General features: G+C 38.0%; 1 protein-coding gene across 7 annotated transcripts in view; it reads left to right on the top strand.

Annotated features, from left to right (window-relative positions):
- Nucleotides 1-17,485, top strand: part of ATG10 (autophagy related 10) — a 209,423-nt gene that overhangs the window by 48,943 nt on the left and 142,995 nt on the right. For 6 of the 7 annotated variants that reach the window (XM_008530658.2, XM_070569784.1, XM_070569787.1 and 3 more), the window contains one exon: nt 6,753-6,860. The exons of the other annotated variant lie outside the window; for it this stretch is intronic. In XM_008530658.2, coding sequence (XP_008528880.2) covers nt 6,753-6,860 — 108 coding nt within the window. The remainder of the gene's footprint in view (nt 1-6,752; nt 6,861-17,485) is intronic. 7 annotated transcript variants of the gene reach the window in all.

Below are 17,485 nucleotides of genomic sequence, written 5' to 3'. Positions count from 1 at the left end.
CACATTTTTTTTAACTTAATGATCCATCTTGGTTATTATTCTATACCAATATTTACAGAACTTACTCATTTTTTATGGCTGCATAGCATTCCATTATTTGGATATACCATAATTTATTTAACCAATCCTGATTGATAGGCATTTAGGTTATTTCCAATATTGTGCAATTAAAACAATACTCGAATGCATATAATTGCATGAATTTTATTTCTTACATGTGCAATTATATCTGTAAGATAAATTCCTAGAAGTAGCATTTCTGTATGGAAGCTCTGAGCGTTTTTAATTTGGATAGTTATCGCCAACTTGCTCTCCAGGGAGGTTATACTAATTTAAACTCCCCTGCCCCTGGCAATGTATGAGAGTGCCTGCCTGTTTGAGCCACGTCTTTGTCTATACAATGTATTTCACACTTTTTGATCTTTGCCAATCTGATAGGTAAAAAATGGTATCACATAGTTTTAATTTGCATTTTTCTTATGGGCGACATTGAAGATATTTTCATATGATTAATATCCATGTGTACTTTCTCTTTAGTGAACTATTTATATCCTTTGCTGATTTGCCTATTGGGCTGTTGGACTTTTTCTTATTGGTTTGTTGGAACTATTACTATATTGAGGAAACTGTTTATATATTGACAAAAATTAGCCCTTTTCTAGGATATGAACTACAAATCTTTTTTTTCACATTTTGATATTTGTCTTTTTTTTTCACTGAAGAAGATTCACCCTGAGATGACATCTGCTGTCAATCTTCCTCTTTTTGTATTTGAGCTGCCACCACAGCAGGGCCACTGACAGACGAGTGGTGTTGGTCCATGCCTGGGAACTGAACCCAGGCCACTGAAATGGAGCATGCTGAACTTAACCACTGGGCAACTGGGGCTGGCTGATCTTTGCCTTTTGTTTGTTTGTTTGTTTGTTTTTCCTTTTTCTCCCCAAAGCCCCCCAGTACATAGTTGTATATTCTTCATTGTGAGTTCTTCTAGTTGTGGCACGTGGGATGCTGCCTCAGCGTGATTGATGAACAGTGCCATGTCTGCGTCCAGGATTTGAACCAACGAAACACTGGGCCGCCTACGGCAGAGTGCATGAACTTAACCACTCAACCACGGGGCCAGCCCCTGATCTTTGTCTTTTGACCTTATGATGTTAAGGACTTTTTCGATGCAGTAGAATTTATCAATATTTTATTAGGACCTTGGAGTTCTTATTTACTTTTTAAATATCTTTTGAAAACTTTATATATGTGTACACACATATATATGTATTTATATTCTCCAGTGTTTTCATCTAGCACATTTATAGTATTGTTTTTCTCATTTAAATCTTTAGTTCTTATTTTGGTATAAAGGGAGTTCTATGTAGATAACTTGAGAAGATTTGACTGTGAGGAAGTATTCTCTTTTTCATTAGTGGTGTCTGGGTTATAGCACCTGGACACTTCCTGACACTGGAAGAGTACGGTGACAGAGTGAAACAACCTGCTTTGTGGTGGATAAGCAGTAAGGAGTCCTGATGGCTGAAGCGAAGTTGCACATGGGACAGTGACAGTTTTAAGTTACAAGATTAATGACAGTTACAAAGGATTGGGTCAAGGCTGGGCAGGTTGCCAGAAAGTAGGGTTTGAGATGGTTGTGAAGACCACTTAAAAAGCAATCTCAGCACAGTCACAGCTCCAGCTGAGAGTCCACAGAGGCGAGTTTAGCACATGGAGAGCTCCACATGAGCCATGGTGTTCCTGAAGCTTGGGTGTTGTCTGTGGCCCTTTCTCCTGAGGCAGCTGCAGAGTACATGGTTGACTCTGTTCTCAGCATTCAAAAGGGGGACTCCAGTGCGTTTAGTGCAGTGGTTCTTTCCCCTGGCTGCTGCATTAGAGCCTGCTGGGAAGATTCTGACTTCACCGGTCTGAGAGCGGACCCCTGCAAGAGGATTTTGAAAACTCCCCAGGTGATTCTGATGTGCAGCTAGGGTTGAGAACCACTGTTTAATGCAATCAATTTGCAATCCCTTTGAGTCAGAGAATGCTGTGCATGCTGCCTCACTGCTTCCAAATGTGTACGCAGATCACCTAGAATGCCCTTACAGTACAGATTTTGATTCAGGAGGTCAGGGATGGGGCTTGAGATTCTGCGAATCTAATAGGCTACCAGGCGACGCTGAGGCTGCTGGTCCCCAGACCACACTTACGTGGCTTGAACTTGTTACTCTGTGTGCAAATCGCTGGTTTACACCAGTCCACAGGAGTCAGTGAGCCTGTTTCTGCCATGATCCTACTCTGTGGTAGAATTCGCTTAGTGTAGTGAAAAGAACTCTAGGGTCAAGAGGCCTGCTTTCCACTTCCAGCTCTGCCCCTAATTAGCTGTAAGATAAATCTCTTATAACTGCTTCAGTCCTTCACTCTCTCATCTCTAAAACAAGAGGGTTGAACTGGATAAACTGTAAGCTTCCTTTTGTTTCTACCTCCCTCCATGCAGGTCCTCCATGGGGACCAGGTTTTTATGTGGAATGGCCATCTGGATTCTGCAGTAAGGACCCTGACTTCCTTTAGTGACCTTTCTTCTCCCGGGGGCTGGGGTCTAGGCCCTGAACTTAGGATCGACTGGAGGAAATAAAACTAACCAGTGTTAAAGAATTAAAGAAGAGGGGCCAGCCCCATGGCCGAGTGGTTGAGTTTGCACACTCCTCTTGGGCAGCCTGGGTCCACAGGTTCGTATCCTGGGTGTGGGCCTACATACCGCTCATTAAGCCATGCTGTGATGGCATCCCACATAGAGGAACTAGAATGACTTACAACTAGGATATACAACTATGTACTGGGGCTTTGGGGAGAAAAAAAAAAGAGGAAGATTGGCAACAAATGTTAGCTCAGGGACACTCTTCCTCAAAAAAAAAGTTTAAAAAACATTAAAGAAGAGTTAATGTTAAATTGTAAGCTATAGTAAGCACAAAAAGAAAGCGGGGAAGCTGGAGCAGAGCATCCACTGGGCTAGTCGGGGGAGATTTGAGTTAAACGTGTTTACTGGCCTCAATGGACTGTCGTGCTGGCTCAGGGTGGCTGTTCCCATGCTTTCACGCTGGCTTGCCTCTAAAAAAGCAAAGAACAAAACATTTTTCTGCCTTAAATTAAAACGATTTAAGAGAAAAGCCTACTTCTGTGGAAGTAAATGTTTGAAGGGAAACTAAAATGCTATAAACTCTCCTTTTTCTGTGTTTAATTTTTCAAGGCTAATCTTGACTTTTAAGAGATTGATACTGAAGAGAAAATAACCACGACCAAATATAGGCTGAGCCAAAACCCTTGTGCACCTCCCTGTAGACACTAATAAATAGTATCAGAAATTACCTAAAATAGAAATTAAAATTTCTTAAATTTTAAGTAATATTGAAAATGACATCTCTCTATCTTAACTCATTGGAAAAGAGATCAGATAATTTATTTAGATTTTATAACATAGGTGCACAGGAATTTTTGACTCATCTCTTTTGATGTCAAAGGAGATGTATTTTGCATTGTAATTAGAGTTTAACTAAATTGTAGCTTCTTAAGAAGAGGTTGTATGTAGGGGCCCCAGTGGCGCAGCGGTTAAGTTCGCACGTTCTGCTTCGGCGGGCCGAGGTTCACTGGTTCGGATCCCGGGTGCGGACTTACATGCTGATTGTCAAGCCATGCTGTGGCAGGTGTCCCACATATAAAGTAGAGGAAGATGGGCATGGATGTTAGCTCAGGGCCAGTCTTCCGCAGCAAAAACAGGAGGATTGCTGGCAGATGTTAGCTCAGGGCTAATCTTCCTCAAAAAAAAACAAAGAAGAGGTTGTATGACCAGTGCTCAGGTATAGAAAAATATGAAATAGAACGTTACTCTCTTATATCCAGATCACACAGTTTAGCTCTAACTCTTCTCTGAATATCCTGAGTTATTTTTCTTTATTGCTAGATTATTTTTAAATTGCAGACTTCCAGTACTTTTTCTCACAAATACATACCATTATGGTTTTATTGTATTTGGTAAATCTTTTATATAATCAACTATTCATTATCTATCATAATAAGAGTGATATTACAATACAGTAGAAAATCTTCTAGTTTAAACTAATAAACACAATATATGTCATTTTATAGGAAGATTATTTTGTTTGCAAGTGACAGAAAACCTAACTCAAATTGGGGGAAGCAAAGAAGGGACTTTTGGGGGCCATGTAATTGAAAAATTTGAGAGTAGAGCTAGCTTCAGGAATGGTTGGTATAAAAAGTGTGATGAGGATCTGGTCTCTCTCATCTCGTGGTTTTGCTTTCCTCTGCGTTGGCTTCATTCTCAGGCTCCATTTAATTACATGATGGCTGCCAGCACTGCCAGGATTTTATCTTTCTGGTTCAAATTCAGTAGAAAAGAGAACGGCCTCCCCTCCTCCCCTAACCGAGGTCCTGGATCCCATCTCATTGGCTCTGATTGGATCAGGATTGCCCTGCTGAGTCTCTGAGGCCAGCAGGAGTGATTTTCTGACTGGCCAGATCAGAGTCCTGTGACATCCCTGGAGCTGGGAGGCCATGTCCACACTGACAGGGGAGAAGGGAGTGATTCCTTAGAGGACAATTGGCTGCTGTTCCAAAAGAAGGAGGAATGGATACTTGATGTAAAAAGTAACAACAACAACAGTTACTACATATATCTTTCTCCATTTAAGCCAATATTAAAAGTCATTTGCATTGTCTAAATACAAAGATTTCAGTGGTAGGAGGCCATCAGGGGGTGTGCTTTGTTGTTGGATGACGTAGACTGGAATTTAAGGCAATGATTCCCTCTACAAAATGAAGAACATTAATAAAATAGTAAAAGATGATAGTATTGGGTACCTGACAGCTCACCTTACAGGCAGGAATGATATCAAAATGTTTAACAATCTGTGGCAGTGGATCTACCAGTCAGAGTCAGTTGGCTCCAGCCAATAAAAATTGATGCTGATCACAGCCAGCCAGTGGGGTCCCTGTGCAAGTGCTGGCGGGATGTCAGCTAACTGGGAGGTGTTGTAAAGGTGCCACCAAATTTCTCAGAGTGTAGTTATTGTATTGGTCTCCTAGGGCTGCTGCAACAAAATACTACAAACTGAGTGGCTTAAAACAAGTGTTTATTCTCTCACAATTCTGGAGGTTGGAAGTCAGAAATCAAGGCGTCGACAGGGCCACGCTCCCTCCAAAGACTCGAGGAAAAAAATCTTTCCTTGTTTCTTCTAGCTTCTGATGGTTGATGGCAATTGTTGGCATTCTTTGGCTTGTAAACACATCACTCCAATCTCTGCCTTCGTCTTCCTGTGGCCTGTTCCCATGTATCTGTGTCTCTGTAGTCAAATTTCTCTCTTCTTAGAAGGATACCGGTCATGTTGGATTTAGGGCCTGCCTTATTCCAGTATGATGTCATCTTGATTACATCTGCACAGACCCTGTTTCCAAATAAGGTCACATTCATAGGTTCTGGGTGGACATGAATTTTGGGGGGACACTGTTCAACCTAGTACAGTACCTAAAATCAGATGCTCTTACATAGTTGGCATGATACAAATTTTAAAAAATATTTAATATTAAGTCACTCAGAGAGACTATAAATTTTTCTTTTCTTAGTTTATAGTTAAAAACTGGGTTGTCAAATTTTAGTGAAAGTATTTAAGTGAATTATGAATGTTTTAGTTAGAATGCTATTCTGTATCGTTTTTTTACCACGTCAGTTTAAGTATCCGCATCTTCTTTAATTATAATTATTTTAATTTTGCTAAAATGTGAATGTTAGTGTGACAGTTTGATGGAAAATTAATAATATTCATTAATATTTGAGTATACTTGTGCATGTAGGAGGTACTACATTTTTACACGACTTTATTAAATTCAAACAAGTTTCGCCTTAAAAAAAATGAAACTGACCACAGTTAGATGGACATTATTCATTAGTGTATTTAATAGCAAGTATAAGAAACAGGAGAGAAATGCAGCTGGTAAAGGGCTTGGAAATCTTATCTTCCAAGGGACATTTGAAAATGGTGGTAATTGTCTTCAACTCTTTGCAGAATGGTTCTGTAGAAAAGAGTTTAGACTCCAGAGGGTAGAACTAGAACCAGTGAGTTAAGGTTAAAGGGAAACATTTCAGTGCGATATAGGACAAAACTTTCTTGATGAACAATGTGCCATGTGCCAAAATAGAGACGATGGTCGTGTAAGGGAGTACAGTGCAGGTTCCCGGCAGTGCTCAGGCAGGGGCTGCATAATTACCTCCCTGGGATGTTTTAATGGAGATCTTGCCTCGAACAGGAAATTGAAATGGGAGGTCCCTTTGAGCTTCAAGGTCTGTTGTAAGGCATCCTAAAATTTCTCTTTCTATATATGCCATGAAGATCAATATTAATTATATGACAAGATATTTCTATAAGTTTAAATGCTTTTTAACAACTGCCAACCTAAAGCTTTCTCTATGACTTCTGTGCTATGGACTGCTTGGGGAAAAAAAGGGAGGGAGAGAGTTAATCTAAGAGAAGGGGAAACATAATTAATAAGTGAGAAAGGTAGGGGTTTAAAACTTCTATTTATTGACAACCTACTATGTGCAGAGGGTATTGGTTGAGTTTCTGTATCCATATTATCTCATTAACATCATTAGTTTTTCATTGCTTAGTTTAGAACTTAGGAGATGCTGTAGTTCTTAGAATGATGAATTCTTAAAATAATTGGCATTTTTTTATGTATTCTTTGGTGATGAAACACAGGACTCTTCTGATGGCTACATGTGCAAAATGCATTTTCAAATTAAAAATGAGACTGTGGTGTCACGTGCGGGAACATCTGCCCATGAACAGACATGTCTTCCCATGGAGGTGAGTGATTTAACATGTCATATTCTCCTTTTCAATCTTTGTGAAGTGTAAATTTAAAAATTTAAATCTATTAAATATATATTTAGAAAAATTAACTGCCATTGGATCCCAGACCTGCTGTAGGGGGAGAAGTGACATCATTTGTCAGGAGGTATTTTCTTCCATAATATCGAAAGCAGGAATTGTGGTAAAGTTAAGATCCACTCTGAGACTATGGATTGTAGGGAGCCTTCACTGCTTTGATTTCTCTTGGATCTGAAGACCCCCAATGCCTTCTGTTGCCTGTTGATTTTTCTCTGGTGAAATCTCCCTAGGATAATACAGACCTATCCATCAGCTGCTTAATACATGGCTGGAGACTTCTTTGCCTAGTCTGTCTTTAGCTCTTTTCCCCTATGCCCTTTAAAATATGCTGGGTCTGGGTCTCATTCCTTAGGGGACTTTAACCTTGACTTGAAAATCTTGCTAAATTAAATTTTGATAAGGTGCTAATGGCTTCATGGTTTTCTGGGATATTTTCAATTTACTTTTTATGAAAATGCAAATAGCCTTATTGTATTTGTTATTGTTAAGAAAAATTTTTAATATATCCATTGTAAAAATAAACAATAGAGAAATATATAAAAAGAGTAAAGAAACTCCCATACATCCTTCAACTGGCAGTAACTACTACTAATATTTTAGTAGATAACCTTCCACTTATTTCTATCATACCCACACATGATATACTTGTGTTTTGCAATGAACAAATATATCATGAACATCTTCTATGTCAGTGAATGTAGAATTCCATAGTTCTCTTTTTTTTCTTTTTTGAGGAAGATTAGCCCTGAGCTAACCACTGCCAATCCTCCTCTTTTTGCCAAGGAAGACTGACCCTGAGCTAACGTCCATGCCCATCTTCTACTTTATACATGGGATGCCTACCACAGCATGACTTTTTGCCAAGCAGTGCAACGTCTGCACCTGAGATCCGAACCGGCTAACCCCGGGCCACTGAGAAGCAGAACCTGCAAACTCAACCGCTGCGCCACCGGGCTGGCCCCCATAGTTCTTTTTTAAGGGCTTCATTGCGTTCCATCCTTTAGATGCATTGCAATTATATGGAGTCCATCCAGAAGTAAAATAATTGAATTTTAAAATAGAATTGGTGGAGATCTAATTGCTCCAACACAAAGGAAGAAACCACTAATGCTTAGAATTCTGAGCATCCTGGTAAAATGGGAGAGAAACTTTTTTTTGAAGGAAGAGCCTTTTCTCAGGACCTGTTAAATCAGACACATTTGGCAATCTGACACTAGCCCCCTCTGCCTGTGTATGATGCTGGCCTGGAAGTAACTCTCACCAATATAATTTGGTTTACAAGTTATTCTTGAGGGTATTGTGCTTCGTAATAAAGTAAGTGCCCGTGGGTGGGTACCCAAATCTTGATTACTGCTTCATAGTTTGAATAACCAACACCAAACCTGAAGCCAAGCATGTTAGGAAGCTTTTCAATTCATTATATATTAACTGAAAAAAATGCACATGGAAATGATGATTTAAGAGATGAATTGCCAGTTTTTGCCTAACAAGTTGGCAGAGAGTTGAAAAGCACTAAAAAGTGGTGTTGACAGTGTGAGGGAACTGACACTTTCTGGTTGATGTTTTAACTTCACAAAGTTTAAAGATGTGCACATACTATGAACAGTCTATTCCAATTCTAGGAATTTAGCTTCATAAAATAGAAATTTTCCCAGCATTTTTCATTTTCAACATTTCCCAACAAATTTCAAACATATGAAAAAGTCGAAAGAATTTTGCAGTGAACATCCTTGTACTCATCACCTAGACTCTGCCATTAACATTTTGCTGTGTTTACTTTATTATATATTGACCCCTCTATTTATTTATCAATACATCATCTTTTTTGATGCAATACTTCTACATCAAAGTAAATTGAAGGCAGCCTCATAAAATAATCAGAAATGTACACAAAGATTTACCTGCGAATATAGTCATTTCACCATTATTTATAATAGGAAAAAATGGAATCATCTGAAATGTACAACAGTAATAGATTAGTTAATTATGGCTCATCTCTGTGATAGCGTTTTTGGTTCAGTAGGTCTGGGTGAGGCCTGAGACTATGTAGTTCTAACAAGTTCCCAGCTGATGCTGATGTTGCTGGTCTGGGGACCACACTTTGAGACCACTGCACTACTTTATAATAGAATACTTAGTATATTTGAGATGCTGCACAGCTGAGATGGTTAGTTAATATGCTCTATGATAGAGTCGATATTTCAATAACCTTGATGGGATGAAAGATGTCTTAGGTTGAGTCCGAGATGGAGATTCCTATTGAAGTGACTTCTTAGGGATGTGCTCTTAGGAGAAAGGGAGTAACGGAAGCAGGACAGAACAAGGGATAAAAGCCAAGGAAGAATGTGGTCTCAGGTAGAGACTAACTTTAGTCTGTTCCCCTAGGAAGCTCTGGAGCACCAAATACACCCAGAATCAGTCCCACTTTGTGTCCTTGACGCTGGCCTTTTGTTCTCTGTGACAGTCATTGGCTTGTCAGTCAGTCATTGGCTGAGGTGGAAGTGGACATAGCTTCCCAAGCAAGTGGGCTCCAGGATTACTGAGAAATTCTTCAGAGATGTGGGCTGCCAACTATCACAACTGCTGAGTGGGGATAGGTGTGCTAGCCTTTAGGGGACCTGGGTAGGGCACCAGTGGCATCTACCACTGAAGAGTAGCCTGAAACCAACAAAATGGGATCTACAGGGAAATATATGTATAAAGTTTGCATTTAGATGAAAAGGGGGAAGCTTGACATGACAACAATTTGTTTGAGAAAGAGCAGGTTATTTTAGTTGACCACAAGCTCAAGATAAGTGAAAAGAAGGCCATGGATGCTAGAAAAACTAACTGGAACCTAAGCTACATTAATTAAAGCACAAATGGATCCCAAATATGGTCTGGGAACCCCTGAGGAGTACCAGAGACCCTTTCAGGGGGTCCACAAGGTCAAAACTATTTTTGTAATAATGTTAAGATGTTATGTACATTTTTTACTCTCATTCTCCCCGAGTTTTCTAGAGGCTACCTATGTGTGATATTTCAACAGATTGAACACAGAAATAGTTACAAGAATCCAGCTGTCTTCCATTAAGCTAGACATTAAAAAGATTTGCAAAAATGTAAAACAATGTTGCTTTTCTTACTAATTTATTTTGTTTTGGAAAATGTTTATTTTTCATAGGAACATGCTATTACATCAACATGTATTTTTAAATGGATTAATAAATTTTTTACAATTTCAATTTTAATTTCTAATACAGTGAATATCAATAGACATAGCTCTTTTAAACAAAAACTCATTGGAATACTCAATGAATTTTAAAAATATAAATGGGTCCTGAGACCAAAAAGTTTGAGAACCACTGATCTAGGTCAAATAAATATTACATTATTACATCTGAAGAAGAATGCTGATAGTTAGAATATATAATAAATTAACACATAATTAATAGTAAAAAATAAGTCAAATAGAATTCATCCATGCAGAGACACATGCCAAGGGCCATGAGTGGGCTTGACAACATATTATTATGAGGAATATTTGAGAGCTCTGGGGGCTGTTAAACTAGAGCTGAAGACCTGGTAAGGTTAAGTGTCTTCGGATATCTAGAAGTCTTTCCCGTGTAAGAGAGAGTAGACTTACTTTGTTTCCGAGGATAGAACTAGTTCATGTCTGGAAATTATTCTAGACAAACCTCTCTCACATTTAGAAAGTTGCCTACAACGAAATAGGTCAAATTGCAAAGTTGTGAGCTCCCTCCCCTTTTGTGGAGATGTTCAGCCACAGAGTGAATAACTCTGGAGCAGTGGTCAGTGACTGAAGTGCTTAAAGCACCAGGCAGCTCTTGTGTGAGTGAAGTGGGTGGATGGGAAGTGGTGGACACTGTGGAGAAGTGGAGAGGGCATGAGTCATCCAAAGGGGCCCCAGGTGGGTTTTCCAGAGCAGGCAGAGATCGGGATTTTTGTGTGTTGGCTTAATTAAAAAAAAAAAAAAAAAAAAAAAGAGCCTGTGCAGGCCAAGTAGACTATATCCATGGGCTGCAAATGGTCCTCAGGCCACCAGTTTATGACCTAGCCTCTGATGTTATGAAAGGAGTCCTGCATTGTGTGGAAAACTGAGCTAGGGGACCTCTGAATTCCCTTCAGAATTTAAAGACCGATAGTTCCATATCAGTACGTCACATTTCCTGTTTAAATTTATTCAGAGGAATGCCTCTGCTAATAGTCGTTTCAAATTTTTTTTTTATTTTGGCTATGTGTTATGTAGGAAATCAATTCACTTTCTTGTTCTAAACAGAACCGGCAGTCTTGATGGTAGAATAATAGCTGGATTCATGAGTTTTTCCCCTGTAACATTATTTTCAGTGGTATATAGATAATCATAGGATTTTGAAAATCAAAGTGAAATACAATGGAATATATGTGACGTAATTTGTAAAAATCGTAATCTATACCTTCTGTGAATTTTTAAAATATAATTTAAAATGATAGTTAAAAGAATGAGATGATATTCAGAAATCTACTAAATATATTGGGGTGTCTTTTAGTACTGGGTTTGGGGAACAGGAGTTCTTATAGGTTACTCATATTAGAGAAGACATTTTTTGTTGAGAGTACTTAATGTGATTTGCTTGTGACATTTCTGAGTTTGTGAAATAAGAAGCAAGACTATGGCAAATTTTGAACAAGGTCTTTTCTTTACCAGTGACCAAAAAGTCTATTGCCTCAATTTAAAATCTTCTAAATAAAAAATGAATATTTTCAATAGGGTCCAACATAATCAACACTGGTTCTTGAGATGTCTTATTATATGTAACACTTAATTCCGTGAATGGATGTTAGCACTAATGCTTCACTTTATCAACTTATGATCTTTTGGATTTAACTGAAGACTTTTCTTAGAGAAATGAAGATATGATCATTTAACAATTGTGAAAAAAACATTTAACAACTGATCTGCTTTAACGAATATGAACTTATTGTGGAGAGTCCTTATCAGAACCTTATTTATATAAACAAATAATAGTTTGAGAGTGGAAGTGGGAACACAAGCTATATATTCCAATTAGACAATTTTTTGATGAAAATTGGTCATTATTAGCCTTTTAAAGTTCATATGTGTATATTATTGCAAAATAACTGCTGAACTTTAAAAGTATTTTCTGATTCTGAATTAACTTACTGGCTAATAAAGACTACAGTGACTAGAGTGGAGAAACAAGGTGTAAGTTTTCTATCATGTTTAGCATTAAACCACTTTTAATAAAATGGTACAGTGAGATGAATATAGAACATGGATATTGATTGTTAATAATCAGTAGGAAAAATTATTAACGAATCTTTGGAAGATGGAAATAGCTGAAAGTCTTTCCTATAGAACTCATTTTCTGGCTGACATTGCTTTGCATTTTCTTTTTATCTCTAATTTCTTCATTTATGAAATTCTGAATCATTCTCATAGAATAATGATGGCCCAGGTTTTGCCCTTTGATTAATTCAAATTACATACCCATACATATTTATTTTAAGTTGGTCACTGATTTTTTATGTTATTGAAGTTTGGATTCTTCTGTCTAAAGTTAGATTACTGAAGTTCCATTTCTTCCTTTTGAAGAGGTATCAGAGGTGGGTATTGAGAATATTTTATTTATTCATTTACTATCTTCATTACTTTAGAGCCCCAGGTTGCACCTTCAGATTACATTTTTTGAAACTATGAAAATGACAGAGTCATAAAAATAACAATAATATGCTACTGGAAAAAAGGATTTTTTCCTAGGGCTTTATAGTCCACTAACTGGGACTTTCTTCAGTCTGGGGCAGGTAGAATATTATAGAGAGCCCTCAACAAAAACAACCCATCATAAATTCCCTGAAGCATAAAGCTGAGAATCAGTAACAGGAGACGATCTCAATGCCCAAAGAACGTATTCAGAGAATGATGATCTTCTGAGGTAACCAGGCCTTCAAATATACTCACTTGCCCTAAGGATTTTATTAAGTGACTTCTAGGATGAGTTCTATTTTGTATGTCCAAAATAGACTCATATGTTAGAATATTGTGGCTTTTTTGGTAATGGAATAAATGACAAGCCACAGTTCTGTCAACAATTTCTCTGTAAAGCAACTGCTATTTTTAGACTGAAGTATAGACATGTTGATAAATGTAAATGATAAGTAATAAGCATGATTACCCCTCATATTTGAGAATGTAATTATTAAAGCAATGTTAAAATACCAGAAAGTTTGTTATATTTAAGGTGTATAGATACAAATGGAAGCATGTATATTAGTCACTCAGTGTTTATTCATTGATGTAATGAATCTAATGCTGATAGATAAATGGATTTTTAAAGAAAATAACTATTAATACAGCATATGCCAATCCCACTTTTATGATATTGGGTATTGTGAAAAAATTCAAAGACAAAGTAAATTTTAATTTTATTTAATTTATAATGTAAATATATGCCATAAAGTAGTGTGGTGTTTGAGAGGAGAGAGTAGTCAACGATATTCTTAAAACCAGTCAGGTCTGATTAAGACTTGCAGTTCCAATAAAACTGGATTATTGTACTAGGTACAGTATTTGTTGTACAAACTGTATTTCTTTAACTGCTATACGACAGAAGTGTTTGCTTGCTTATTCTTAAAACTCGTTAGAAATCACATATAGAGATGTGGCACTAAAACTCTTTGAACTATCTAATGAAATCTTAGGAGTCTTAAAGCAACTTAGTGTTCTGCTGTGGAGACAAGAAGTCTTATATAGAGTCAGGGACATGTTCCACATTCTCCTGAATCTTTTTTCTTCTCTAGGCCCTTGGTACCTGAGCAATATGACTTTGCAAAATTCACAGAGTGTGTTAGGTTTAGTGGGAACCTATAACCTAAATGGCTTCTAAAGGTTACTTCTACCTTTGAAATTCTCTGTGCTCTGTTCTCCTTTGCAGAGCAAAGAGAGAATCTATTTTTTGAGAGAAATGAAGTTGAATCATTCTACATAGGTAACTAATTCTCTTTCTATTTATCAAGCTAGTAGAAAAGCCTTTGTAAAGGCACCTGCCCTAGCCACTGTATTTTAACTCAGCAGCGAGTTATATCAGAAAGCTTCCTTTATGTATAGTTCTAATGTTGAGGTGTTTTTTATAAATCAAAAGTAAGATCACTTGTAGCAGCAGATGTGCACTTGAGAGAATATGGAGCTGATATTTCTGTATGAAAATCTGACTTTCAATGTGGAATGCTTATGTTCAGTTGTAAAGGTCTAACAGGAGCCAATTATTTCTGAGGAAGGACACAGTGCATTATTTTAATTGCTCGTATACAGTCACATGCTACATAATGACGTCTTGGTCAGTGATAGACCTCATATACGACAGTGGTCCCATAATATTAGTAGCAGATGGCTTAGGTGTGTAGTAGGCTGTACCATCTAGGTTTGTGTAGGTACGCTCTGTGATGTTTGCACAATGACGAAATCACCTAACAACACAGTTCTCAGAACGTATCCCCGTTGTTAGGTGACACATGACTGTATATTGTTTTGGGTGAAATAGTTAAAATGACCATCAACTAATTTGAAGTGATATTATTAAATACTCTCTTCCCAATAATTATTTGTAAAATAGTTTACCCTTATACTCCTTTTAGGTTTGTTAGATGTAGAACAAAAGGGAAAAAATATAATGATCTCAAACTCTAAAATCCTCCTATTTATAAGTACCTTACTTCCAACTATATTTACACCTCTCTCTCTCTCTGAACATACTCTCTACTTTCTTTTTGTCTCAAGACCCTCAATGACATCAGTCCCCTTTTTGTTTCTTCTTCCTTCTTACTTAGTTTTGACTTTGACCTTCTCAGTAATGCCCACAAAACCTAGGTTCCATTGTTGGCCCTGTATGTTTATGCCATACCTATATTGCTGCTTCTAAATCCTCTTCTACAATCCTCTCTCTCTTCTTTCCTTCACTACCTGATTTCTTGAATATGTAATCTTCAATACCTTCACCCTTTTGCCACTCATTCCAACTTCAACTCTTTTTCTTTTGATTTTTACCAAAATCCAGCTATGGAAATTGCTTCCTTCTAAGTTACTAGTTACCTTGTAATCACCACATTTAGTGTCTTCATCATCCTTGACGACATTGCAACATTTGACACTGTTGACTGAGCCCTTTCTTCTTGAAATTCTCTCTTCTTTTTGTCTGTGTGATAGTGGTGACAATAAATTCTTTTTATCTTCCTTTTGTAACAGGTCATTTCCACTATTATTCTGTGGTAGTAGTTCCAACTTCTTCCCTAAGTCAGAGTCCTTGGGAAGTCTTGAAGGTCAACCGATGCAAACCAAGATGAATCTAGAGGGCAGGAGTGGGGCTGAAAATGAGAAACCAAGTCAAGAGTCATAACTATAGACCTAAGTAGAGGATATTTGGCAGTTACTTCAAACAAAGCTGAAGTGCCCATGGCTTTCCAGTTTGGCAGCTGGCATCCTGATAAGTCAAACTGACATAAAACTCATGGTTGGAATCTGGCAACAGGAAACTTGAGGGCTGGGGATGGATTCCATCTGTCCCTTTGACTGCCTTATGAGGCTGTCAACCACTCTTAGTTTCTACAGTGACTCTTAGGAGAGAAGCTGTAGCATATCATACTGGGCATTCTTGAGGTGGGAAACCAACTTTCAAAAATGTTTCTCCAGTCGTACTCATTTGATGACAGTGGGTGTTGGAATTAACTTGCCAGAAGGAGTCTAGTACCTTTTCCATTGCATATTATGTCCTGGATTCTTGGAATGGCTGTAGGGATATACATGGTGGTGAGTACAGAGGGTAGTGGTGGGAAGTAAGTGGGCCTCTGCACTAAAGAAAGGATTTTTGGGTGGAATGTGAGAATGTTGAGTTATGATTATATTGGTCTGAAAAGTAGTTGGAGTTTTTAGTATGATTTGTCTAAATCTCCTCTCCTAGGGAGTAGTAGGCTGGCTGTGCTAGGGCATTAGCCTGGTTACTGGTGCATTGTAAGGTTCCTGAAGCTGGGATTTCCATTCAAGTGAATAGGGAGTACTGAGAGTCAGAGAGACAGACCAAGTCAGAATCCATTAAGGAAAGCTGAGATTTATACACCAGGAAGTCCAGTACAAACAGTGACCCAAAGAATTAGAGAGAATGATGGTGTTAGGGGTTTTAAGTTAGTCAGAGATGAGGGAGGTAAGGTGTGGAAAAAGGGAGGAGGATCCTCGGTGACTGCCCCAACCGATTTGGAGTGTGCTGGATCTTCTTTGCTGTTCACGGACTAGTGGTATTGGACTATGTCAGATAGGTTTAAGGGGGAGGCAGAGCTGAGACTAGTGTGAATATGTGGGTGGGATAACCAGATGGGGTCTGTAATTTGCATGCTTTCTCCTGGCCCTGGTCCTTATCTGTGTATTCCTTGTTTTAGTCTTTTGCTTGTTAGAGCGTATCTGGTGAGTTTTTCTGGGTGTTCTACAGCTGTTGCTGCTATTGGCTTGAAGCTGGGGGTTATTTATAGCTTTGCTCAGAGGTGCTGGGAAGCAGCTGAGTGGAGGCCGTAGTGTTCAGTGTTATATCTCCCCTAATCAACTGCTGGCTCCTTGAGTGCAGGATCCGTAGCTGGTTTATCTTTGTAGCACTTTCTCAGGGAATCATTTTGAATGAATGATATACCAGAAGAAGTATTATAAAGAACAACCAAGTTTTACTCTGTAGAAAAGATTTTCATGAAAATGTCCAATGTGGCATTATTTTATGAAATAATGAAGAAAAAAGTGAGAACGCACTTGTCTGAAATCTGTTTGTAGAAGCTCCAAGGTATATTAACGTGAAATTTCAATTGCTGTTTATCCCAAAGGACCGAAAGTGTCATATGTGATGGAAGATCTTTTTCAAGAAAAGTTTACCAGCTTCCACACTGGAACTTTTACGTATAAGATGATTGGTAGTTTAGTGTTCTTTTTAAAAGTAATAAACAAATGAGTGTTTCAGGAAACCTGTGATAGACTGAATCAGGTGGAACTGATTTAATGTTATGGATAATTACATAATTAGTGTTGTAAAAAATAAACCGTACTATCTATTTGATGGACTGGAGCTGCTGTGAAGGAGGTATGTAATTATACAATCAACATCCTCCTCCTATGCTGATTCTAGGTAATCCTTTTAATGCCTTGTCTGAGAAGGGGCTTCCTGTCTTGTGTTTCCTGATGTTATTTAAGTGAACAGAGCTTAGCATTGAGTAGTTTCCAGTCCCTTGATAAGTCTCTCCATGATCCGGGTCTGTGTGAGAGCATCCTCTGAGACCAGTGGCTTTCAAACTTTTTTGATATGAACCCACAATAAGAAATACATTTAATATCAGGACCCAGTACACTCCAAACACACACATGCCTGAAACCAATGTTCGTGAAACAATTCTTATTCTTTCTGATCTACTCTGCCTATTAATCTATTCTGCTCTATTTTATTTAAAAAAAATGCGGGTTGAGGCCCACCAATTGATTTTAGAACCTTCTAGTGGCTCATGACTGACATTTGGAA

Source organism: Equus przewalskii, chromosome 13 (assembly GCF_037783145.1).
Source record: "Equus przewalskii isolate Varuska chromosome 13, EquPr2, whole genome shotgun sequence".
Classification (NCBI taxonomy): Eukaryota; Metazoa; Chordata; class Mammalia; order Perissodactyla; family Equidae; genus Equus; species Equus przewalskii.
Note: the sequence above shows the minus strand (reverse complement) of the source record. Positions and strands in the feature narration are given on the sequence as shown.